The following is a 27,918-nucleotide window of genomic DNA, read 5'->3' on the forward strand; positions in this document are numbered from 1 at the left end:
AATAAGTTTATAAGTAAACTGAAAGCTATTGAGACAAAAATTGGTAAGTAATTATCTCATTACTTCAAGTTTTAACGTTACTGTTAATTTTTTTAAGTGAGTTGAAATAGTTTTTAAAATTTTATCTACACATTTATGTTCAAAATTTCAAGTATATTACTATCTAATACTTAAGTCAATATGTTAATAGTTGGCTTCTTTTTAAAGTTTGATAGTATTTTTATTAGTTTTTTTAAACGTTACATATATATTAAGGAGTTTCGTTTAACTATTTTGAATAGATAACTTCAACCACATTAAAAATATTTTTGATAAATTATATTTACAGTAAAGTATCTTTCAAATTAGACCTTGCTATCATTTTGAGTTTGGAAATTTTTAATTGCATCATATCATTAATTATGAATTTATAAATTAACATAAAACTATACATATGCTAAAACAATAAAATGTTGTTTTTGGTAATTGCTCTTTTACGTTGTTTTCTCTTAAATTTTACTTTTAGTAAATATTTTTTTAATGACTTTGTTATAATCTCAAGTTTATAGAATATTGGTGATCAACTTAGATTTGTACTTAACTATCTCTGATTATTATAAAATAACCATTTAATAGTTATATGTATAGTATAAATAATAGCTAGTATAGTATATAACAATATTAAGTATTTAAGTTAAAGTTAGATTAAAAATTCTAGTTATAATGTACCTTTAAATTCCATAATTTTCATCTTTTAATTCATTAGTTAGCAGTAGAGCTTATTTTTTAATACAAATATTCTTTCCTACAAAACTTGGGTATGAAAAGTTACAAAAATAAAAGCAAATTATTTGTAGTTGAAATGCATCTACATATTTTAAGCACAAGTAATGTTTTCCAAACTGATAAATTTAAAACTTGAATAACAGATAACACATTAAATTGAAAGTGTATATGTTGTATTCGTGTTATACCACAGTTTCTCAAGGTGCACAGTATTGCGAATAGCAGAATTTTAACTCTTCACAGAAACTTTAATGCTTATTAAACCTTCATTCTTACTTCATATAGGCTAGTATACTTAAAGGTCAGTCTGATCTGCATATTTGCGAATCAGCAAAAAAATCTTTTTTTCATATTATATTTGATTTTAATTATTAAAACTTTATTTTGTGATCAATTTTCAATATGTTTGTTTAATGTGGATTAGGGTATATCCATAAAAAATAAATGAAAAAGCTTTATAAAAATTGCTGACTCATTAAATATGCAAATCAGACTGACCTTAAAGTATACTTTCCCTCTATGTATAAATTCTACTTTACACTGTTTTTTAAGCTACTTTTGTTGTTTTAAAAAAAATTATAAAATAACTTTCTAAATACAGAGTGAATAATTAACCTGAAATTCTTAAGAAACCTGGAAAATTATTGAAATAAAAAAGTATACTTTCCCTCTATGTATAAATTCTACTTTACACTGTTTTTTAAGCTACTTTTGTTGTTTTAAAAAAAATTATAAAATAACTTTCTAAATACAGAGTGAATAATTAACCTGAAATTCTTAAGAAACCTGGAAAATTATTGAAATAAAAAAGTACCTAAAAAAAAACTTTGAAAGTTGATAGTCTGTAGTTTCAAACAATTTTATATTTAAAAATCATCCTGGAATAATTAAATTTTTACATGCATAATAATGTTGATAAAATTGATAATTATAATTGTGAGTTATAAATTCGAATACTTCAATAAAATAACAAAATACACCTACACGGTTGCCACACAGTCAGGGTACTCAGGATATTTTTGAAGTTCTAGAAAATTTCAGAGTAACTCAGGATATTTTGATTTTTTTTATACTTCAGGTGACTCAGGAAATTTTTGATTTTTTATAAAAATATCAGAACATATTTTTGTTCTAGATCTACAATGAGAATTAGTTGATCCAGTTTCAATATTTAGTTACTTTATATTACTAATTTTGTTGAAAAACATGACTTTTTATTGACTTTGAAATGCTTATTTAAGTTTTTTTTGACTTTGCGACTAGTTCTTCACTATTCTTCGAAATTACATTGTAGTTTTTGTTTTAAATCTGAAACTAATACTTATCATAATTTGAGTTTATATTAAACTGTTTAATTAAAATTTAAGTTAATAAATATGCATTTAAGTGAGTACTTTATGTGGTAACATTTAAGTTGGTCAATTAAAATTTCTAAAAAAAAATCAAATTATTTTCTATTATATGTAAAGTTAATCAAAATGGTTACATAAAATTATCCACAAGTTTAGTTTTTAATCTCAATTAATTTAGAATTTTAAAGTTGAAACAGTACTTCTCATAAGTTTAGTGAACATCTATTGCAGTAGCATACAAATGCTTCCTTTTAATTATTTAGATTTAAAATGAACATGAGGATTTAAAAGATTAAAAAAAATCATGATGACTCAGGGCAGATTTTGGTCACTCAAGACAGTTTTTTTGACTCAAAGAGTGGCAACCCTGCACCTATCTGTTAATGGAAACTTGTAGTTTTTTATAGCTTTAAATTTATTTTTACTTAAAATTTTTACAGAAGCTAATTTCTAGCTTGATATTGCTATGAAACAATATATCTTGTAGAGAAAATATAATATCACAAATAGTAGTGTTTGATATCAAAAAATAAAGTTTAGCATACTAATAGCTATACTGAGTGGACCTTCAAAAAAATTTTAGTAAATTATTATAGGTTAAAATGTTTAGAACTTTATTTTAATTTATATCTTTTTTTTTTTCTACTCAGGGTTGCCAAAAACCTTGAATCCTATAAAAAACCTAGAATTTGACAATTTAGGCAAAAAAAACTATGAAAATCTGAAATTTGAAAAAAAAAATCATGAATTTTGAATAGTTTAGTTTAAGATTTTTAATTTTATTCATTTTTTACATGTAAAACAATGAAGTTTCGATTAGATTATCAAAATATGTCAATTAAAATTTTTAATATAATTAATAATTATATTCATCATACAACACATTCAAAGTAGCATTTCACTATCTTTTAATGTTTTTTTTATCCTATTTAACACAGTTTTTTATCTTAAATTTAACTTTACACTAAAAATTAACAAAAAATAGTAATTTCGAAATTATTTAAGAAATTCAGAAAACTAATAAAAAATCATAAGATCTATTGGCAACCCTGTTTACTAAAAGTTGGTATAGTTTGTAAGATTATTTGTTTAAATTACTGTGTTGCTGTTTATTAATTTTAATTGATTATTTTAATTACTAATTTTAATGAATGTTTAAAATTGCAATAAACATTTAATTTTTAAACATTTAAAAAAAAAAATCACCAAAGAATAACTATGATGACATAATTAAAAACATCAAAGTTTCTTAGAAAACCAAAATAAAAATTTTGTTTACTCGAAACTTCTAAAGTCTGCTCAAAAACTATTGCAACACAGTTTGGCTTATCGTGCAATCAAATTAACTGCTGCACACTTGAGATTACGAGTCACGAAAAAGTTTTCTTTTAAATTAAATTTAGTCATCTGTTTATTGGCAGCTCTAAGCTTAGTTGAGTGTTTTTTCTGGGAAAGTTCATATCTTTTGCAGTTTATTTTATGTGAGCAAGTAGGTTTTTTTATGATTTGTAATAAAAATTCCACTTTAAGGTAATTAAAACTTTGTTTAGAGGTGATACTGTGCTCTGCACCTACTAATTGTTTCCATTAGTTGAAGATTTTATTTTTAAAATGTCTTAAAGTACATAAGTCTTCAATAGAAAAGTTAAAATATATTGATCTTGAAAATAAAATATTATAGAACTAATAAATATTTAGAGATTACTAAATTTAGCCATAACAATTTTTTTACTAAATGTAAAACTTTTGTTTAATTTCATTTGCTTGGTGTTTTTAATAATAAAACTTTTAACGAGTGGTAATATTATTTTAGATAAAATAGTATGTCTGATACTTTTTTCTGTTCACTAACTTGTGAAGTTCTAATTTAACAAGATGTATATTGTGTTTAGAAAAAAATGTTCTTTTGTTTTCTGTGTTAAAATCAAGTATTGAATTTTAAATATTTTTATGACTTTATTGTTATACTTTAAACTTAAAGAAGTAAAAATTGTTAAAATAAACCTTTTATTTATGAAATTTTTCGATTTATTAACTATGAAAAAGTTCTATAAGCTCTGTGAAATTAGCTGTAGAAGTACATTAGCAATACTAACTTACATTGTTAAGAAAAAATAATTTCTAAACAAATATATGTCAGTGTTCAATTTTTTTTCAGCTGCAAAAGTTAAAGTAACTTTTTCTAACATACAATATAAAAAGTTATTGAAAACATGGTTGTTATTTATAAAGTATATAACAGTTGCCATGATAAGGTTTAAATTTTTTTTATAGTGTTATTGTGTGGTATATAAGGATCAGTGTGTAGGTGTTATTGAAAATTTAAGTTGTTTAAAAGTGTAATAACATAAATAAAAACTCTAACTATTGTAGAAAATGAGCGATCTGGCTGAACTTGACGCGCTTTTTGACGCAGATGATGGTGAGGAGTTTTCTCTCGGAGGGTTGTCACCTGAAATTGACGAGCAGCTTTCCACTGAAGGTTTGTCACGTTCTAAGTGTTTCAAGTGTTGTCGTTAAGTTTTTCAAACAATTTTCTGCTTTTGAAGTTAAGTGAATACAATTTTTATGAATTGCATGTCAATGTTTTTTTAAAAGAGCCTGACTCAATATATTTTCAAAATTCTTGTAATTCCCGGCAAACTAAAAGATTCACAATGAAAGTGTGTCAAAGTGTTGTTTGAAATCACAAAAATAGTTTTTATTGATTTTACACCAATTATTGTTGGTTCATGATAATGTTTTTAAATTAAAAAAAAGGGAACTTACTTTACTACACATACTTAAACAACCGCGCGAGATTTGCAGTTAAATAAAAAGTAAATTACGAATTTACTTGCTAAACACCAAACGAGGATCTGAGAAAGTTTGAAATTAAACAATCCTTGATTAAAATTAATATTTAAAAAACAGTCTTGTGATGATGTTGGCGAGCACAGCTGTTGTCTTTGCGATTAGTGCATGTCGACATTAAACAGTTCTGTGCAGTTTTATGTCGTCATAAACAACTCTGTGCAGTTTCAAGTTTCAACCTTGAGGAAGCTGCAACGGCCTTTGATCTGCAGCTTTGAGTTGACTGTTTACCGCGAAGCAGCAGCGAATTCGTGACTTCCATCGAGTGCTGCTTCCTCACTGTTGCAACAAATGGAAAGCTGTTGGGATTTAAAATGATTTCTCATTAGTTTCAAGCACATTTTGAAAGAAACTGAGGCTTTCCGACAATTTCTTGAGTGGGTTGATTATTTTTCATGGCCGGTTGTAGATAGTTGTGAATCCAAGGTCAGTTCTTATAGTGAAGGTAAATGAAATAAAAATAGCTCTGAAACCAGGCTTTTGATGGCTGTTTTGAAGCAGATTGATGTTTTAAACACTAATTTAACTGCAAAGTCTAGGTGTGTATTTTTCAAACTGATTTTTGCTGATTAGTTAGATTGTCAAAAAATGAGTTTTGGAACAACTGGAATTTAAAAAGCTTAAATTTCAAAAACTCCGATTAAAAAAAAAGATACCTTTTATCACTTGAATTGCTACCGGGACTCGTTCAAAATCCACCCGCGTTCAAAATCCACCCGATCATAATCCACCCAGTCAAATTCGAGAACCACTAACCGATCGAGAGTTAGGGTAATGGTGATAGTGAAAAATAAATAATAAATAAATTTAAAAAACTCAAAAAATGTATAAAATAAATTAATAAATAAAGAAAGTATAAAAAAGATCGGGTGGATTTTGATCGCGGGTGGATTTTGATAGTATACCTATCACTTGAATTGCTACCAAGCGTGATTAACATACTTTACACTGAAAACAAAATGAAGTGGCTGTGCTGGCACCAACATTTCGTTTTTGAAATTTCAGTTGAATCCGAGCGAGTTGGTGTTTGGCTAGGCTCAGCACTTTACTTTGAATTGGGTTGGCGGTAAGTTTTTGTCATAACAACGAACCTTCGGTATTGTTTAAAATACTCATGAGTTAACCCTGCCTGGAGAAGCTCAAGCTGAATCAGGCTGATGCGGAAAACATCTGATTTAACGCGCAAAAGAGACGCAGATATCTTGGTGAATTATTAACGGCTCATTCGCATTATCAATGCTCACACAAATAAGTGCCAGGTGTTGGCGGCAAGAAAACAAAGTTTAAATGCTCTTGGCACGTTCTTGTCAACTGTTCGTCAAACGCGTATATTCTAAAAAATGTTGTATTTTTGTTACTGACTTACTGAATTTTTTTTTAAGAATTTGAATGCGAGCAAAACGAGAACAAAGCAGAAAAAGATGACACAGATTTGAAAGGTAACACTATTTTTAACATATATTGAACAAAAAACTTTTTGTACACAGATTATGTAGTTTAGATTTATACTTGTAGATTTTACCAATGCCTTATACAGTTTTAAATGGTTGCTTGCAACTTTTAATGTTGTTTTCTTTTTACTAAATTTAAAAAATTTAAGCTTTCAAAGTGGCCTGCGAATGGTCAGAGAAGCTGGTAAGTTCCACAGAAATATACAAACATAAAGCAAATTTAAAAAAGTTCAAACTTTTTAGTAAGTGAGACTAAAAACAAAAAATTTTTAAGCCCAATATGCTGAGTTGGAAAGAAAAATGGCCGAGTTGAAAAAGCAGATGATGAACAATAAGGAGAAAGGTGATGAAAGCAAGCAATTGTCAAACACGCAGAAGACCACTGTCAAAACGCTGCTTTCGAACGTGGCCAATGAGAACGGGTTGTTCGCGAAGGCAGCCAATGAAAACGCTCAGAGCTTGACACAAGTAAGAGTATTGTGCTTTGGTGAAATTAAGAAAACTACAGTGTGTATGGCTTTATGATAAATGTAGTGTTATAAAAAATAGTTTTAACAGCATACTTTTGGTTTGAGTTCGTGCTTAAAAAATAATAGGCATGAATCATTAAAATAATGTTAACAGTTTTTCAAAGTATAAATGTAAAAGTTCTCATATCTTGACGTTTTGGGTTCTAACAAACTCACCTATATGGTTAACAACCTAATCATGATATTTTTATGAGAAGGTCATGTTCATATAAAAAATGATAAAGTTTGTAAAAATGCCTGTTGGTATGTATTACACGAGAACTTAATTATTAACTTGTTTTTATGTTTTAGTTTTATCTTGATTTAATTTCTATATGTGATAAACTTAAAAATCTATCTCCCACATGAAATAAAAACAGCTTTTTTTTACTAAAGAGTTTAGTTTTCATGTTGATAAGACATGATAACTTGTGACTATATGATAATTATATTACTAGATTATAAAAGTAGGTGAAATGTTTAAATTTTCTTATTAAAAAAAAAAAAAGCTCTTTAAGTCTTATAAAAGTTGGGATAAGTTGGTAATTGAGAATTTTTTTTTAAATTAAAACTGCTTTTAGAATGGTAAATCTGTTTTTTTTTTGTATTAATTAATAGTATATTTTGGTTTTTGCCGAGAAGTAACAGAATATATTATTCAATATACTCATGATTTTTGACTGTTTGAACAAAGACATTTTATACACCATAGTGAGAAAGTATGCATCACTTGAAAAACTGTTTCAAAGTGGAAAGTTATTTATAAGATTCTTTGTATTAAAAATCTAAAGTGTTTTCTTACTTATAAATATAATAAAACTGCTGACAGTATAAAAGTATTTTTGATTACATCGTTCTATAAATTAAAATTTGCAGAACAATTAATATAACAAATAGCAATAATAATAACAAGTTTAAAAAAGTTTAAATTTATATTAAAAAAATGAATTCAACATTGGAAAGATAAGATAGATAAGTATTTCTTGAACTTGCGTCATTGAACATTTTTCATCTATGCTTTTGCAAATAAAACTGTTTCAAGAGTTTTATACGTTTTAAGTTTAGTTAATTTTTAAAAACTTAAATTTAAAAAAATTTGACTGTAGTGTAAAGAAACAAAATTTTGCATGTTTTTAATAATTTTTATAAAGAAATACTTTTTTGTTTTTTCGTTTAATAATGATTCATTTTATTTTAATAAGAAACCGGAATGTTTGGTTTTTTTTTTGCAGAAATTAGTCAACAACCTTTAAAAATGGTTTTATCCATTCAAATTGTTGTTTTTTATACTTCAGTTGTGTTTCAGTAAAACAGCAAAATAAAATTTTCTGCAGTGAATGTACTTTGTAAACTTTTTTTCTAAATTAGAAAAATAGAAAACTGGTTAAACAAAATTCAGTGAGTCAGTCAAGATGCAATAACTTCGCATTTTTTTGTAACAAATTTCTACAAGTCTGTGTCAACTCCGCTCTAGGCAGTAACTTGAGTTCTGCGTTAACTTCGCCAGACCAGTTTGTAGTTGAATTTTTCAGAAGTTTAAATCGCGTTTTAACTTATCAAAATTTCGAATGATAATACAAAACTTCCGTGCAAAATTTGAAAGTTTAAGCAGTCAATTACCAAGTTTTGCTAGTTGTTCAAAGATCTATTTTTTTACTAAGCTTTGTTTTCACTCACCAGTAAGTAAGTTGATGAAAAATAATGCCTTTCAAATAACTTTATTTTAATGTTATTCTTAATCTTTTCGTTTTAAACTCACAACTAAAGTTGACGACTCACAATTAAACGAGATGATTTCACCCAAAGGTTTCAACAGTTGCAAAATTTCTATCAGTTTTTGATGCGAATTATGTTTGAAAAAGCTCTGCAACAAATGACCCGTTTGGGTGAAACGTAGCTTCGCAATAAACTCTTAAACATTAATTCGCTGTTCTTATTATATCAAGTAATACAAATTAACAACGAATTAATAACAACATAACTTGATAACGCGTAGACTGCAGACTAGTTCTTAGCGGGCCGGTTTGCAGTGGTTTTTTTACAATAAAACCTAGATACAGTTTCTAACTCATACGAATTTTGCAGCCTCTAGGTGGGGTGAAGAGACGGATCGGTTGCCCCAAGGAGGAGGTGAGGAGGAAGCAAATTAAAACAACCAACAGTGACACGCTGTTCTGCGCAAAGAAGAAGCCGGTTGAAAGCGTCAAAGTCGACGTTGAGAAGTATTCCCGCATCAGACTGAAGTTAGTTTGATTGAAAGGCTATATTGCTTGAAAGAACTCAAACTTTAAGTATTTGTGTGTTTCTCTAAGTTTATAAAATTTTTAGAGTGGTAAGTTTAGTAATATTAGAATGGCAAAGTAAAATAGAGCGATTAATACTGTTCTATAGTTGATACAATACCAGGCCATTACTTACTGTAAAACATTTGTCTGATACACATTCAATTGTCTTAAAAAACACAAGCATCATTTGTTCGCATTCTGTATGTTTATTTGATGTTAAAAACAAAAATAAAAGGATCTAAAACATCTCATGACAATAAATAATCAATTAGTTGAGTATTTTTGTAAATAAATTCAATGCACGTGCATGTTTGTAAATAATGCAAAAATCAACTTTTGTATTCAATAGCTCGCGCAATAAGCCTTAACCAGGGTTGCCACTCGGTCAGGAAAAGTCAGGAAATCAGGAAAAGTCATGAAAAATTTTTTTAAATGACAAAAGTCAGGAAAAAATGGGGGGTTTTGAAAAAAAGTCAGAAAAAGTCAGGAAATTTGATAAAATAAAAAAAAAATTCAGATTTTTTCAGTTTAAATTTACAAAGTTCTTTGTTTTTCAAAGCCTTCAAATGGTAAAAATTAATTAAAAGTCCTTTAAAGTCAGAAAAAAATTCCAAAATTTTCCTAGAAATTTACAAAAATATTTAATTTTATTTCTAATGCTTTCACCTAGTATAAGTTAGTAAAATATCCTTCATAAAACTGCAAAAATTTTCTATTAACATATTGAACAAGTACACTACTTGAACAAGTAGATTTTGTAAGCTTTTTAGTATTGATGATCTGTAGCAAGGATACTTCCATAGTGAAACTGTAATGTATACACAAAAGTTTATCTAGCATAATTTTAGAACCAAAATGTTTTTGTTTAAATAATTGAGTTCTTTATAACTAAGCATCTAGTTTAGTATTTTATGTAACAAGTTAATGTGTATACTTTACATCTTTATAATTTTTTCAAAGCTGTTTAAATTTATAAATTAAGTTATAAGAGAGGTATATGCTAAGATTAAGTTAACTTATTATTTGTATTTTTTGTAAAGTAACTAAGTTTTTAAGGTAAATAAGAGTATATTATTTGTTACAAATTTTTACTTAATGATAAGAGGAAATATTTTATACACCAGATATATAGCTTACTTTTTCATGTCTTTTTTTTATAGTTTCTTAAGTATATTCTTTTTTAATTGATTTTTAATTTAAGGATTTTTTATTAAATAGTTTGGGTAGTACTTTATTAAACTAAGTGAACAATTTATATAAGTAAAACTGATTTAGAAAAGTCAGGAAAATGTTGGTAAAAAGTCAGGAAAAGTCGGGAAATTTTTCTCAGCTTGATCAGTGGCAACCATGTTTAACACTTGGTATGGTTGCGAAGTTCTGCTTTGGCATCACAGCCCTGTACGGGGTTACCAGAAAACCTGGGATTTGAGAAATTATGGAAAAAATAACGTGTACAAAAAATGATGAAAAAACCTGGAATTAAAAAAAGTTTAGCAATTTTTATATGATAATACCAGTAAATTTTAGCGTTTTTAGCCTTTAAAAAGTGAATTAAATTTTTTTTATAAGTAATTGATAAATTATTAGTTAAATTATTACTCTAAAAATAAAACTACTTTTTTAACATATATTTTTATTGTTTTGAATGTCAAGTATGTAGAGTCAGTTAACAAAAAATTATTTCTTGTTGACCGACATCATTTTTGTAAGAAAGTTCTAGCGTGATTATGTAGTTCCAGTAATTATTGTTTATTAGTTGATTGTAAAGTTCTTATTTAGTTGTTTTAAGTGATTTTTGATTTAAATTCCAAATAGGTAAATCTCATTTTAGTTTAAGCATTTTATAAAACATCTGTCTCTTAGATAGTTTATTTACAAAAGAATAAGTTGTTAACTCCAGTCATTTAGTATTTCTGCAATCATCTTAAATTATGGTTTAATACTAATTGTTGACATATAAAAGTAGCTTTTTCATTTCTAAAGTTTTAGTTTTTATTTTGAATTCATTCATAAGTTTTTGTTAAGTAGTTTTTACTTGATAAATTATGTATGCATATATATTTCAATCATCAAGTTTAAAAAATGGGTACATCGAAGGTAAGTCACTATTTAATTTGCTGTTTTCGTCAAAGTTCGTTGTATTTTACAGAAGATAAGTAAGTTTTTCACTGATAAAATTTTAATCGTACTAAAAAAACTGCTGTAAAAGACCAGTGTGAAGTGAAGCAAGTAGAAATACAAGGCAAATTGTAAGTTATATTAAATTTTAATTATTCATATTTAGAAATTAATTTTAGCTTTTGCACTTGGATCTTGTTATCATTTTTAATTAAACTTTATATTAATTATGGAATATTTTAAAATATTATTCAATTAGGTACCATAATAATTGTTAATAAAATTATCACAAATTGAAACTAACATTAAGTTTTAACTAAATTGTATGGCTTTTTATGTTATATATCAACATACTAAAGGCTTTGGAACAATCAAATGAGAAATTTTTTTAAGAAATTGATTTTATTTGTTAGTACAAGTTGCAATAGAATATAACAAAGATAAAGTAGAAATACAGTATCTTTTAAGTAGTTTGAATCTATAAAAAAACACTTTTTTTAACTTAAAATTAACTTACTACTAAAAATGGTCAGAAAAGGATGTACTTTCAAAAACTTGGAAGAAATTTGCAAAATAATGTGGCAACTTTGTCCATAGAGCTTGTACTTTATTTAAGGTGACAGACTTTTCAAAATTAGAGTTCGTACGTTAGTTCTTTTCCACGTGAAACAATAAATTTTTGTTTTCAGAACTCGCACGTTGGAAGCAAATGAGCTGAAGGACAGAATGGAGGGCAAGCTGTACATAAAATGCTGCATGATAGACAAGATGAGGCAGCAGATAAGGAAGAACGACTGGGTCACCATCGGGGTCATTGTGAAAAAGTTGAACCCGCAGCAGAGTAAAAACGTTAGTTTGTTTTATTGTTTGTGATGTTTTATTTTTTCAAAGTAACAGTGTTTTATTTTTTTTAATAATAAACGGCCGAGTAAGAATAGGGGAGGGGGGTTATTAAGAAGTTGAACCTCCAACAGAGTAAACATGTTAGTTTTTATTATCATTATAATTAATGGGTCACAATTGGGGGATTGTGAAAAATTAAACCCGCAACAGAGTAAAACGTTTATTTTTTTTTTACTTATCATATTGTTTTTGGTAGTTTTAATTTTTTTCCATAATAAATGAATGGGTCACCACTGGAGTGATTGCGAAAATGTTGAACACTCAACAGAGTAAACATGTTAGTTTGTCCTTAGTTGTTGAAAATTTTAGTGCCTGTTTGTTCGTGCGAATATTTTTCAAATAAAAACAAACTGCACATTGTGTTGTCTGTTCCTGCTGTGTTTGCTATGAATTTGAACATAACTCCTTTTTGTTTTAAAAAAGTACACATTTTAACTTGGTTAGTCCGTTTTTTTGATGCATTAAACTTAGTTTTATTTAGGAACACACTCATTGTAAATTAGAATAAGATAACTAATGGATTACATTTAAACAAACTACTAGTATGTTCCTGAAAAATGAAAGCTAGAAAAGTATATTCATGTTTTAAAGTGTTTTTTTTTTTGCGATGGCTTTGTCCTTTGTATCAGTTACATTCCCTTTATACATTTAAAATGTATTCAGATTATCATTCTTTGCCCAGATGTTTTTAGTTATAAAAACCAGAGTTGATTTCAAGAAAAGCAAATTTGATGTATTTAAAAGTATTTAATTTTTTGAAAGGTAAACATGTGTGAGAGTGTGGACATTTTTTTGTTGGTAAAATTTTAAACTTCTTGCTTTTGATTGCTGCTTAACTAATCTACATTTATGCTATGATTATTTATTTATCTGGTTTATTATAGTACGTTGTATTATTTCAAATATGATAAACAGTGTTCTATGTTTAGAGGCAAATTAAGCCAAGTATCTATTTTACTGATAAGACATCTTCAAGCTTGTATACTTGCTTAAATATATAAAAACAGTTGTTTAAGATATATTTTCAAAGTAAAACTTAAAATTTTTTTACCTTTTTTTAGTTTGTTTTCGGTTCTTTTTCTACTCATGACGTCATACAATATTATACCCACTTAATCCATTGAATCCCTTATTAATGTTCAATCTTTTATTCTTTTTTTTTCCTTAAAAAAAAGTAAAAACTTTGCAGCATACTTAAATTTTTATTTTCAATACTTTATACAGAACAAATTATATATTTTACTTGAATTATCAACATTTTATACAGAACAAATTATACTTTAGTATATTGTAATTATTAATATTTTTTAAACAGAACAAATTGTACAGCATATTAGAATTAGCCGATTTAGATGAAACTGTGAATACTGTAACCTTGTTTCTTTTCGGTAAAGTGCATTCGGGTCTGTTTACTGAATAAGTAATTTAAAAATATATACTAATTTCAAACCGCTTTGTACTTGAAAAAAAATTACATTAGAAGAAAAACATTAATTAGACAGTTTTAAATTGAGAGTTTTTATTCTACATAGTGTTTCATGCAAACGCAATGATCACGATTTGAAACTCTATAAAGTAAGACAGACAAAGCTATATATATATATTATATGCTATTTTTATTTGCTCCTTTTCAGTTGAGCTCTTATTAGTGGAATTATAACTCACCACAAAGTTAATACAATTTGAAGAAAAACATGCAAGAGTTGTATTTAATATGGATTTTCCAATAAAAACATTATGTTTTAGAATGCTGTACTTTACACTGTACACAAATTTGCATGACTTTTATGCGTTATACAACTAGCAATAATTTACAATAATGTATTGTACATCAATAATTATTTATAACTTTTTTTAGATTACTATTTTTAATATGCAGCTCTGTTCAGGGAAATTGGCATCGGAGACGTAGTTGGAATCCTCAATCCGACAATAATGCCGCCTAAAAACAACAATAATAAGTTAGTTTGTTTATTACGTTACATCAATGCCCATAGGAATATTATTAACTAGGAACAATTATAAGAAGTTTTTTGTTATATTACACCAAAATGCCCACTAAAGTTTTTTTGTGTTATGTAGTCACTAAAACATTATCTTGTTACAGTTCAAACGCGCCAGCACTGACAATAGACGTGAAAGAAAGACTTCTGAAGATCGGGAGTGCTAGTGACCTGGCTTGGTGCAAGGCAATGAACAAGTTCACTAAAAACAAGTGCAAGAACTTCATAAACAAGTTAGTTTGAATAAGTTTACTAACTTCATTGGCAAGTTAATTTATTTTGTAGTGAATAATTTTGACTTGTCTTTAATCTTTTTTTTTTTTTCTTATTTTTATGTTTATAGATTTTTAATTTGAATAAAATTATAGGGTTTACACACTCTCAGGCTAGTTTAAATGTTTTCCCAAATCTCTAGCTTTTTTTCTTTTTAAAGTCATTTTTTAATTGTGCTTTCGTCTTTTTTTTAAAGTTTATTCAATATACTAAAGCTTTAATAATAAAATAATAAGAACAAAAGCCCGCTATCTTCCTAGATCGACTGTGCGTAGTTTTTCATAGAGAACAAAAATTAATAATAATGTTAATTCAAAGCACAGTGATTCAATGAATAAAACAAACAAATAATCAATAGAAATAAGTAAGATTCATTCTGCTTCTCTCACTAAAGCTTTATCAACCATTGTTTACTGATATTGGCTCATTTTAATTTTTCAGTTTTTTCACTAACTCACGGGCTGGCCTTTTGCTTATAAGAGTGGCAACCATGTGATTTACAGTAAAAGAGCGACATAAATCAGTGCAAAAGTCTAGTTCTTAACAGACAACCAGAGATTAATGCATGGCCCACGCTCAATAAAACATTATAAACAATGTTAAAATTAATTAAATAAGCAAACAGACAGTATGGTGAATACTGTATGGTACGCGTTCAACAAACATTAAAAATTATATTAAAAGACATAAATTAAATGATCTAATAAAGCCCAATAAATAATAGCAAAATAATCAATTTAAATTATTCAAACGGACAATACTACCGCAGGGTTCACGTAAATGTTTTGTTTCATCATAATGTTCATTGTGTTTTTATTTACTTGTTCAAACAGACAGTACGGAGACTACTGCATGGTTCACGTGCAGCAGCAGTACAAGCAGACGTCGCGGAGGAGGAACGACCTGCAGGGGATGGCGCAGGCTCCCGCGCAGAAGAAGAACATGTGGCACAAGCACAAGAACGATCAGTTCTTCTACGGCGGACAATTGTACAATGCCAAGCCCCCCTCAGCTGCTAAGATGTCGAATATTAAGTTGTTCGTTTGATTTTTTTAATTAATTTTTATTGTTTTTATAACTTTGTTCGCAAGAACAATTAGATGTAATGCCAAGCCTCCTTCAGCAGTAAAGACTTCAAGTATTAAGCTGTTCGTTTGTTTTTTTAAATTAATTTTGATTATTTTTATAACCTAAATTCACAAGAACAATCAGTTCTTCTACGGACAAAAGTTGTATAATGCGAAACCACCATCTGCGAGCAAGACATCTAGCTTTAATTTTTTGCTTATGTCTATTTTTTATTAAATGCATTATTCATCTACGGGAGACAAATTTACACTGCGAAACCGTCTTAATGACCACCGTCAGCAAATAAGACTTCGAAATATTAAATTGTTTGTAAATTTTTCAACTGTTTTTTTTCCTGTTCATTATTTTTGTTTATTGTGCATGAGAACGATCAGTCATTTTACGAGAGACAACTTTATAATGGCAAATCACTTTCAGCGAGTGAAATTTCAAATGTTAATTTCTTTTTTTTATTGCAACTTTAAAACGCCAAGCCTCCTTCCATGAATAAAGTATCGAATATTAAATTGTTTGTTAAATTATTTACATTTAGTTTATTATTATTAAGATCAGTTATTTTACGGAGCACAACTCTATAATGCGAAAACGTCATCAATAACTTAACTTAAATTGTTTGTATATTTTAATGTTACTTAATTTTGTTCTACGGGGGATATTTTTATAGTTCCAAACCGCCTTCAGCGACCAAGACTTCAAATATTAGGTTTTCTGTTTCATTAAGAAATAGTTTTTTTTTAATTCTTAATTGTACAACGCCAAAACTGCTTCTATGAAGACCGCGTCAAATATCGAGTTCCTTCACGTATTGCACTGCTGTACACTTGCTGTGCTCAAAAATAAAGAGAAGAGAATGCCAAAAAATTAGAGCGTTTTAGTTTACAAAAGAAATTGTAAAAAAAAATGTTTACTTTTAAATTCTCGAATCGATTGCGAAAAGAAAGACTAGCTTTCCTATGCTCAAAAGAGATTGTTTTCAAATGTCAGGTTTTTAATAGATGGTGACTGCCAGTGTCACTGGTGGTGACCACTCTTAGTAAATTTTGCTTGTTTTGTTTTTATAGTGTGTTTTGTATTTTTTTGTAACGTGTCTTCACATTATATTTACCTCGTAAGATAAGTTTTACAAGTTTATAAACAGAACTGAGGTTAGTATAAAACAAAAATTAGTTTTGTAGTTAGTTTTACAGAATAACGTTTATTTTATTTCCAGACTCCTCAGCTTTGTTTACTATAATAAGTGCGTGAAATATTAAATTGTTTGGTTTGTTTGAAACGATAATAGTTTGTAATCTTACAATTATTGAATTGTTAGCATAGTATGCCGCGTGTCAAGTGAACAAGTTTTTAATTTTTACTTCTAGTTGAAACTCTGTAATTCGTTTTATTTAGTTGTAAATTTCCGTCCATTTATTTCAGTGAAGTGTTTTCATTTTTCCTTCTAATGCAACCTCCTATGAAAATTGCAAAAAAATGTTTAGCTGTTTGTTTTTTATATGTAATTAATGTTTAAATACTTTTTTTGTAATAATTCAAGTTTTTATTATTAGTATACTAGTAATAAAAAAGTTGTTTTTTATACTGTGTAAAAAAGTTATTGTTTTTTTTTAATTATTTGGAAATTAATTTTATAAAATTACTTCAGTTTTTATTCTAAACTCTTTTTAACTCAATACAATCGGGAGCGTGTGGAAATTCTACTGCTAAACTGATGTTGTATCAAGAAAAATAACTTGATAATATTCAAAAATTTTATTTTTTAATCAAAAAAGGCGAGTCCTCTATTTCTTTGCTGTGGACAAGTTGAGTGATAAACTTAATCGAGCTGCAGTGACGTTATGTCCTACTGTATGTGGTTTTATACGAGAGGCTATTTAGTGAACAAGTGTTTAACTGAAAAAAAAGTGTATGAACTCTTGTTTGAGGAATAAAAGCTCTAAATAAAGTATGGGAATTAAAATTGATTGTCCGTCAAAATAAGATAAGAACACGATTTTTCAATTAAGGTGTTTCAAAGTGATTGTGAATAAACTTTTATCTCTGTACAGTTTAAAATAAACTTAGAAGTTATTTCTTAATTTTTTTGTAAATGAAAAATACTACTAGTTGAACGGTTTTTTTAAACGCTTAATTTTATATAAAAATTTTGCTGTGGAATGCGGTTCAAAAATTTCTTAAGTTTTTAAAAGCTAACATGTAATTTTAAGCTTTTTTTTTTTGAAATCGAATTTACTAAACTGAAATCCAAAATAAATTTCATTTTTTTCTCAGAAATTCCTCCCAAACTAAGTTGACCGCCGCATTTTCAAACAAACTCAAATCATCTAGTCAAAAATTCATGAATGCCCAGGAAGTTAGATTTTGTCTTGTTATTTGTTCTTAAATTTTTCTTTTTTTGTTAGTTTACAGAAGTTTTTAACTTAACAAATACATTTTATGATGTTATGAATAAAAAACACTAACTTATATATTACAATAAAAATATGTCGTAAGAAACTTTATTGAGTAATAATACTAAAAATATATCTAAGAGTGAACTTATTATCTGATTTCAAATTATTTTTATAATCATAAAAAAGGACGACAACTAAAATATAGAAGAATAAAAGACTTGATTTTAACTAAAAATTGTTTCATAGTATTTATTTTAGTTGTATTAAGCCTAAACATTTCTAAATTAAAGTAAAAAGACAAGACTAAGTATCTTAAAACTAAAGATAAGTGTGTTACCCATTAGATTCTACTGTATAGCAAGCAAGTGTATATGTACTTTGTTTTTAACGTGGGCAGAGTATGTGTTTCTTATCTTTTTCGATGAAAATACTGAAACTTTTTGTAAATGTGTAAATATTTTTAAGCAAAAAGAAGCGGAGACGCGTGCGAAAGTGATGAAAAGTTTAGCTGGTTTGGAAGAAGGTCAGAAATTATCTGGATGCTCTAAATCTTTGTTTGTTTGTTATAACTTATAGATTTTATTTTTAATTGTCAAATAGTTTTAGTACTTATATTTGATTTCAATGAACAAAACATACACTACAAAACATTAATTTTTTTAAGTATGTATTAATAATTTGAATTTCTTAGCTTCTATACTATGTTAACAGAGTTGCTAATAAACTTGGAAACCTCAAAAAACCTGGAATTTTAAACAATTTTTACATGTAATCATAAAATAATGAAATTAGACTAGATACGAATAATCTATTATATACATTTTTTTAAGTTTTTTGTTATAGAATACATTTAAACTAGCATTACAGTATCTTTTAAATACTTAAATACTATTTAAGGCCTTAAATTTAATTTTATACTAAAAAAAGATTAAAAAATTTCTACTTGCAAAAACCTGGATGTTTTTCTTAAAACTTATGGCTAATTAGTGTTTATCTTTTTTAAACTTTATTCTGAAAAATTTTGTAAAAGTTTTGTTTCAAAAAATGTTTTTCTTCAAAATTATTACTTCTGATTTAATTTTTTAAAATTATACAAACAATAGGTATTTGAATTCTAGTACCTTCTTGTTCATCCAACATTCAAACACACACCAATCTACATACCCATAATCAGACTTACACAACCAAATACATTAAAAATCTAAACAACTTTCAGCGAAGAAATGCTGGGGAGTGGAGACAACCCGGCGGGCACCAAACTGTACCTGAACTTTCTGAAGAAGAAAATGGAGAAGGAGCAGCAGCAAGGTGGCGAGAAGAACGAGTCGAGCACAATAGAGAAGCTCAAGCAGCTGAAGAAGGAGAGGCTCGCAGAGGTGAAGTTGCGATTGTGTTGTTACGTCATAATTGTTGTTGTATGATGCTTATTTTTAACTTTCGTTATTTGTAAACAGGAGAAGAGCAAGTCCACTCAAGCGTTGGAAAAAATAGAGCAGCTGAAGCAGAAGCGGCTCGCAGAGGTTTGTTACAATTGGTTGTGCTTTCATGATTTTTTTATTTGTTACTCTTTTTTGTGACATACATGACCTACATGAATAAGTTAAGTTCCGTTTTTCAAAGTAAATTTGTCTTCTTAAGAGGTTTTGTCTTGATTACCAGAGTAGCGACGTACTTAAAGAATTTAGTGTATTGTTTTTGTTATTTTGAGTTAGCTTTTTCTTATTCAAAATTACATAAGTTTTCTGCTTTTAACTACTGGTGATTGTATTAAAATAAGTAAATGTACTACAGTATTTTTTCAATGTGTATTCATTTGCAGTTCAAAATTAAGGTTGAAAGTGTTAGTTTGCATCAGGGACGTAGCTAGCTCAAAAAAGTTACGAGTTTGCAAAACATAAAAAACAACGGGGACGACGCGTGATGATGTAATAGAGCGTACAGGGCGATTTAAACTACCTCTATTGTTATTGTGTTTTATTTTTAAGTACGTCTTTCTGTTAAAATTTCAAAAATAGATAGAATTTGGATGTTTGAAAAGTAACTGTAATCAAGGCAGTTCATGTTACTCTACACACCAGTGGCCTCGCGTGGTATTTTTGTTAGAGGGATGCATAGAATTTAAAAAATAATCCCTAAACTTCAAACTTTTATTTTTTTTAATTTAAGATCTTTTTAAATTACAACTACATAAATTTGTCAATGTGAAACAGGAGAAAATCAAGAATTCAAGTAACAATGCTGAGAAGAAGGAAAATGCAAAAATCAGGAACGTTCCGGGTTCGAAAGCGTTCAAAGTTGCAACGCAGCAGCGGCAAAGGTTGGAAAAAGAGAGAGAGATGAAAAGAAAATCGCTGTGAGTTTGAAACCGTTCATATGTTTATGTTTAAAGTATGGGTGAAAATGTTTATTGAACGCAAAGTAAAAATTTTACAAAATTATAGCCAAAGACCCGATCTGTTGTGAGTTTGACTTTATTATAGGTAAAGTTATTTTTCTAAACAGCCTACTTTTGATAACTAAACACTTTAATTGGCGTATCAGTGATACCATGAACTTGCTAAAGTTTGAAAGATATCTCAAAAAGTCTTTTTTTTTCATAAATTACTTTTAAATTAAATTTTTTAAATTATATATCATTTTGTTGTTGACAGATCAAAAAGTAAAGAGAAACGTGAAGCCGGCTCGGTTAAAGTTAACTTAAAGTAAATCATATTGTAAACAATGTAAAAAGTTCAAGTGTTAAACAAAATAAACGCGCAGTGACCACTCTGAAAAGGACGATTACAAGTCGCACCAGCACTTGAACAACATGCGGAGGCCGAAGGACGCGGTCGACCTGGACAAGGTCGCCGACGAGATGGCCAGGCTGAAGAAGGAGCGGATGGTGAAGAGGAAGTTGAAGTTTGAATTTTTTTTTTATAAACATTTGGTTGTTGGTTGAAAATTGTTTGAACTTGCTATCGCAGGTGTTTTGTTAGCCTACATTTGTTGATTAGCGATTTTTAGTTTGAATTTAAGTTTTTTAAACAGGTGATTTAACTTTTCATCAAAAAATAAAAAAAAATACATTTTTAGCCTCATAACATTTTGTTCAACATCTCAAGAAAAAGTTTTTATAAGAATTTATGTTTGATTTTGAATAAAGAAGTTTGAATGTTGTATTTTGTTTTGTTTTAAGTTGCTTAAAGTTGAAATCATGACAGTTTGTTCGCTTGCTTTTTTTAGGAAATTTTTACGTGGGTTAAGCTTAATATTAACCTTTTCGACCGTTAAAACTATTTTTTATACACTCTTATTGTTTGATATAAAATATTAAGCTGTTCTAATTGCTGTTATTGTGCGTTTAGAACAAATGACAATGTATTTAGATTAAAATTCACAAAACGAATTCTGAATAAACCATTACAGGCAATTGCAAGGTGGCAAAGGCGAGTTGAACAGGCAAAGGCAAACGAATTCGAACGGAGTCACTGCTGAAGTCACACGGCTGAAAAAAGAAAGAAAATTTCAAAGAGACAACCTGTGCGTAGTATTATTTTATAAGTATTTGTTAGATGTAATGCATTTTGTTGTTGTTAATCTAATTAAAAGCTACAGCCTGTATCACTTATTGATGGTGTTTTCTCTTCTTTTGATGATTGTTATAAAGAAATGGCGTGTTTGTTGAGGTTAAGGCGTCAACCGGGTCTAACCTATTTTTGCCGAGATCAAAATCCAACTGTTTAAAATAACAAGAGTATTTTTTGTAGCTGAATATATTAGTTATTTATTGAAAATTTTACCATTTAAATTGCAAAAACAGGCCAGCCAGTATGGCGAGCAGCAACGTGATACAGTCGAAACCGACTTCCAACTTCATATCGACGGAAAAGTACAAGAAATCGCTCACCAACGCCCTGGACAAAATGACCAAACCTAAAACTTCCGCCGTTGCTGCCTTCGCGTTGGTGTTTCTCGATTTATGTGAATTAAAATAACTTGAACGACTTACTTTTTCACCTTTATCTAATATTTAAATTGATTTTTTTACTCTAATAAAAATATCTTGTAACGTGTACTTCACAGGCTTTCAAACAAAACCCAGTGTTTAATTTGTAAAAATAGCCTTTTTTTTGACTTTAATAAATTCTTTTACAAGCTAATATATTTTCAAATTTATTAAAGTTAGTGTAATTTTGCGCATAGTATAGAATATTTTTTTACTCTTATTTTTGTCTTACTTTTTTTTTTGGAAATATAATTTACACTTTGGAATTTAAATTCAGCATATAACAATTATTTTAGACCTTCTTAAGTAAATAAAGTTTGCAATCATAGATTTCGTAAACATCTTCTCTGTCTTAAAGCCCATCAACCCGTTTTGTTTCTACAAAGGTTAAAAAGTGAGTTTTGATTTTCAGGTCATTAAGTTCAAAGAAAAACGAAAATTTTGTGGGGTTGGCCGGTGATGGTTTCAACAATGGGTTTTTACCGAAATCGAAAACAAGAATCACAGCAGCTGAGTTTAAAAAGGTAGTCGCTATGTTTGAATCAAATTTAATTACTACAACATTAATAACATTTACTAAAAAAGTTGTTAAAGTTCTACTGTGGGACTCAGATAGTCTTTAAGTAAATAGTTTTTAGCTATTAATACTTGTTTAATCATGGTTTTGTTGTAAGCAAATGCTTTTCGTAAAATTTTTGTTTTGAAGTTTTAACTACAACAACTGTTAACATCATGTTTTCAACCCTAAATTTAATATGTATTTTTTGTACATGGTTTGACAACTTTTATCTTTGACTAAAACATCTTAAACCTTATAAAGATATTAAGATACATATAATTTTTTTAGTCAGTAAAATGAAATCAGAATAGTTAAAGACAAATGTAGGTTTTACACTATCTTTTAGCTATTTTTTTATAATTAGTATTGTGTTTGACTGATATTTAATAAAGTCTTTGGTTTTGAATTAAGATTTGTTTATTGTTTATTATTAAAAGCTAAAGTTTTTTTTGTATGTAAGCTATTGAAGAAAACAAGAATGTCTAATTTTGTAAATAATACAATACTTATGTAAAGTGAGCTGCCAACTAGGTACGCACTTCCTATGTGCGCACTGCCGATATGGTACGCACTTTTTAGCCGAAAAATTATGTGTTCATAATTCAAAATATACTTTTTTTTCAAAAAATTAAAGCCAGAATTGTTGTGGTTAGCCCAAGTGACCAGAGATTGTGGTAGCCATGATAAATACATATAAACAAAATAAGTAAAAAGTCAACTTATAAAATTCTTAAGCACGCTTTCTTAAGTCCATTATTACCAATATTGACTATGAAAACCGCAGTCTTTCACCTAAGAACACCACACAGTTTTATGTTTTGTTATTTTGTTTTCTACCAAAGTAACCAGTTAAAACGCAAATATTTCTAAATAATAAGTTAGCAGGAGTAAAATTTTATAACCTTAAACTTGCCAAATTTAAATCAATGATCAATGTTTTCATAAATCTTTATTGATTGAAAATTAGTGAGTGATTAATAATGTGTTCTCTGTAAATTTTAAAAGTACAAGAAGATAGATGTTAGATAAAAAAAATGGGTTGAATATAACTTTAAGTATACATACGTAAATACTTACATATAAATAAATATAATATATTAATAGTCAAGACTTCTAAAATCAACAAATATTTTTCTTTTTAGTGAAAGTTATTGTTTTGGGGGATAGTTATTATATAATAACTTTATATATAGCTAAACTTTATTGACTTTTAACATTTTTGTATTACGCCTAAAATGGTAATTAATTTATTAGGTACGCACTGCCGCTTGGGTACGCACTTTTGCGCTGCGTTCGAAGTGCGCACCTAGTTAAAATATGAAAATATTTTTTTAATGTAATTTTTTAAAGACATTTTTAATAAAAACTGTTCTTTAGATGCGAGCGCTGGCAAAGCTGAAGGACAAAAACGGGAAAGTGAATTTGGAAGCTTCGGAGGAAAAAAGAAAGGAGAAAATCAACAAACTGGTGGAACACGACGTTCGTTTGAGCCAGGTTGGCGGCGAAACTCATCTGAAAATTGGCGGGAAACACCAAGGCTTGAGTTTGGGCGGTGAACAGTTTGAAGAAAGCAAAGTTGCCGCGAAAAAACCATCGGCAATAACAAACATGCTTTCAGGTAGTTTTAGGAACAAATTGTTATAGGTTACTAACATATTGATATTATGTCTTTTTTTAACTAATTTTTTTGTTAAGTCGTAAAATTATGTTACATCTGTGTTAGTGAATATATTAGTTTCGTTGTAATCTTGATGTTATGTTTGTTCTTTTTAGCTCTTTTCATTAGTGAAATTGTAGCTACTTTTGTTATTTCAGCGCTGCAAGTATCGTTTTATAGATGACATGTTTTATCTATAAAAAGCTTATCTTTGAAACACGTAAGCGATTGTTACACTAAATGGTGCAAACTTTAATTTGTTTAAAAAACAAACTCAAACGTTTAAAAGTGTATTCTAATTTAACTACTTTTAACAAAGTAACTTAAATAAATAGTGTCAAAATACTTTAAATTTTTCTATCCAATTTGATTAGATTTAAAAAACTTCTTCAGTTTTTCAATTTAAATCACTTTTATTTACAAAAATAAATTAAATTTGCTAAAATAAAAAATAAAATTTGTACCACAACTGTAATCATAACTGTTTTCTCAACAAATCGAAACCACTTTAAATCGAGTAATATCTAACAGTCGAGGTGTTAATTTTTATTACTTGTTACCACAATTAAACAGACTTGCTGGGAGGCAACGAGTTGGGAGAAGAAAAGTTCAAGGAAATTTGCAGCGCCCAATCCAAAAACAAAACCGCGGTCGACCAGGTAGCTTGTTTGTCATTGAAACAACATTGTTGCGTCATAACTCTGGTAGCTGATGCGTTATGAGAAAAAAGTTAACTTGTATATCGCTAAGTAATTTCAAAGTATGTATTACTCTAAGTAAGTATTTTTACGGCTGCACTTTGTTTAGAGTTGAAAGTGATAAGTGTGTGAGAGTTACAAAAAGAACAAGCAACAATAAACACAACTCTGTATTTTATATTTTAACTCGGTGGATTCTTATGTATACATTTTTTTTTGTATTTGTTCTATAAAAGTCTTCTAATTTTTTGCAGCCTAATATTGAATGCTTTGTTTGCAAAATGTTATCATTTATTTTAAACTTCCAGTCTCATTAATTGTTTAGTTTATGCAAATTATATTACTCTTTTAAAACAATGTTTTTATTAAATAAATGTATAATGTTTTAGGACGAACTAATATTGGAGGAAAGGTATTTCAACAGCAGAATTAAAAAGGACACATTTGAGTTGCAACAGCAAAATTTAATGGACAAAAAATCTAAAGTAAGTGCTTTGATATTTTTGTTTTGTAGTCAATTAGAACAAAATTGTAGCATAATTGAACTACGGCTCATTTTACTATATATCAGTGTTCGCAGTATACATGTGTTTTTTTATATTATTGTCGTTTCATGTATTTTCGCACAAATGAGTTGTCCTCCGCTTGAAATCTGTTTAGGCGATGATGCTAAACCTCGTGCTTTTCACACTCCAGAGCACGAGATAATTAAGTTCACAATTCCCTTTTTGAAAGATATTTGCAGATTTTTTTATAGCAACTTTTTTCTAACATACTTCTTTCAAATAAATAACTTCTTACAAAAAATTTTATAACATTTTTTTCAATAGGCAGTGCGTTTTAAAATAGTTTTCAACTAATATTTTTTAACATATTATTTCTAATTATCTTTTCCAACAGTTTTTTTTAACGATTTTTTCTTATAAAAGTTTTTCTAAAAATGTTTTTCTGATAAGCCAGCTTATATTAAATTTATTTTAAAATTTTTTACTCCAATGTTAATTTATTACGAATCTTTATAAAAAAAATCTAAAATGTTTTTGGCCTCACTAACATTTTCCATCATCAGGTCGTGACGTGCCACAAGTGCAACTACACGTTCTGGTCGCCACGTCCCAGTTGCCATGACAACCACAAGCACTCCCTCACGTGGCAGGAATGCACGAAGAGGTGGTGGCAGTGCGGTTGCTGTGGCAACAGGACCACAACATGGACCGTTTATCCCCTCACTGGTTGCAGGTTGGTGGAATTTTTAATAGTCTATGAGCATTAAATTACCTGTTTCAATATTTTATTTACGTATTTAAGATATGAGTTTGTTGTTTTTGCCCTTGCAACGTACATAATTAAAAAAAACTTACTTTGGTCAGTTTCTTGAGTTATTTTTAGCTCATTAGTTTTGATAGCCGTTTATTACAAATTATAACATTTAATTGTTTTTATTTCTTTGTCTGTAGTTAGAATTTTGTTGATAGACAAAGCCTGTATGTACTAAAATATTAATTTCAAATAAAGAAATTAATTTGAAAAAACAGAAGACGAAAATGTGAACAACAGTTTTGTTAAACAGCGGCTGTTTCGACAGGCAACAAAGTGTTTACAACTTGTAACGGAAAATAACTCTTTATTTTCATTCCACAGCAAATGCGGCAGCGACAACAAGTGGAAGCGGTGCGCGGCCATGCGTGAAATAAAAGGGAATTCCCCCGTGAAAGCGCGGGGAGAGGAGCACGGAAAGTTTCTCAACACACTTCCCCGTCACCTTGACAACACTGTGAGGAAGGACAACAGTTGCCAGGTTTTTGGGGAGTTGGGGGACAGGTGAATTGGACCCGGAGAAAAAAGCCAGCCGTGTTGGTTGAAACCCCAAAAAAAAACTTTATTAAATTTTTGAAATTCTTTTTTTAGTAGAATTCCAGTAAAATAAATGAAACAAACATAGAAATATATTTGCAGTTTTTTACCAAAGTTTTGTATTTTTTTGCAACTGAAAAAGTTGAAACCAAGCCGCCATTCAACATGTTGAGTATTTTTATTGATTTTGAGAATTTGAGGATGTTTTGTTTAGTGTAATGCCATTGAAAGTAATAAAACATAAGCCGACATGTTAATTAAAACTAATTTGGTTATTTTTATTGGTTCATTAACTTAAATTAAATGTCAGTGAATAAAATATGCTTGAATACTTTCTTGCAGCTTAACCTTATTTAAAAGTCTATTGAGATTTTTTGATTTTTATTTACTTACAAACTAATCAGAATAGCAGTTTTGTATTGGCAAACTGATAACTCATCTAAATTTTTCGAACTTAATTAAAGTACTTGATTTATTTTTCTGTTTTTCTTTGTAATATTTTCAACTAGTTTGAACATCATAATACACAAATGTTTTATAATTTTATCTGCGATTTTGCCTTTAATTTTGTGTCTTGTGTTTTTTTTTTTCGTTATTTTTAAATAAAAGTACATTATATTTAAAAGCATGGTTCAAAAAGTGAGGATATATGGTTATTTTGAAACTTGTAACTTGGATTTTTGTTTGTTTTATGTCCTATAATTTAAAAAGCTTCCAACATGGTTTATAGCTGTGAGATTTTTAACTTATTTTCAACTACATAAGATATTTACTAGTTTGGATCTCATTGTTTTTAATATTGTATTATACATGTTTTTGTTTTAGAAACTTTATGCTAACTGTTTTTCAGTTGTATATTAGGTTGAGTAGATAAAAATGTAAAAAATATCTAAATAAAGAGAATAATTTAAATATTCTAAGCAAAAATACTAAACGAACACATAAACTAGTTTTATTTGTTTTGTAGAAGTTGTTCTTGAGCTAAAAACTTCGCAAGCCAGATTTTTGTGTGAATGGACCAAATAAAGTGTGTTGTCCACCTCTGGCCTAGGTTATAAATTTTTTTTCATTCTGCAATTTTAGTTATTTTTTCGATTTAAGTAATTAGTATGATCATCATTTAAAATATTTTTTTTACGTAAATAACTACTTTGTGTAAAAAAATAATCTT

General features: G+C 28.2%; 1 protein-coding gene across 2 annotated transcripts; it reads left to right on the forward strand.

Annotated features, from left to right (window-relative positions):
• Positions 1-27,267, forward strand: LOC145842044 (protein MCM10 homolog). 2 transcript variants are annotated; one of them, XM_082949402.1, is made up of 25 exons: positions 1-43; positions 4,491-4,599; positions 6,353-6,409; positions 6,696-6,889; positions 9,016-9,173; positions 12,023-12,182; positions 13,552-13,639; positions 14,116-14,197; positions 14,344-14,472; positions 15,346-15,549; positions 17,870-17,951; positions 18,457-18,545; positions 19,208-19,367; positions 19,446-19,511; positions 20,202-20,344; positions 20,643-20,693; positions 20,752-20,892; positions 21,400-21,513; positions 21,794-21,934; positions 22,392-22,503; positions 23,916-24,156; positions 24,769-24,854; positions 25,283-25,378; positions 25,963-26,132; positions 26,535-27,267. In XM_082949402.1, the coding sequence occupies exons 2-25, from the start codon at positions 4,494-4,496 to the stop codon at positions 26,716-26,718; spliced, it is 3,054 nt and encodes a 1,017-aa protein (XP_082805528.1). In that variant the 5' UTR covers positions 1-43; positions 4,491-4,493; the 3' UTR covers positions 26,719-27,267. The 2 variants fall into 2 exon arrangements, with proteins under 2 accessions (XP_082805528.1, XP_082805529.1); XM_082949403.1 differs by lacking the exon at positions 20,643-20,693.
• The last annotated feature ends 651 nt before the right edge of the window (positions 27,268-27,918 follow it).

The sequence above is a fragment of the Thalia democratica genome, chromosome 8 (assembly GCF_965202585.1).
Source record: "Thalia democratica chromosome 8, ktThaDemo2.hap1.1, whole genome shotgun sequence".
NCBI lineage: Eukaryota > Metazoa > Chordata > Thaliacea > Salpida > Salpidae > Thalia > Thalia democratica.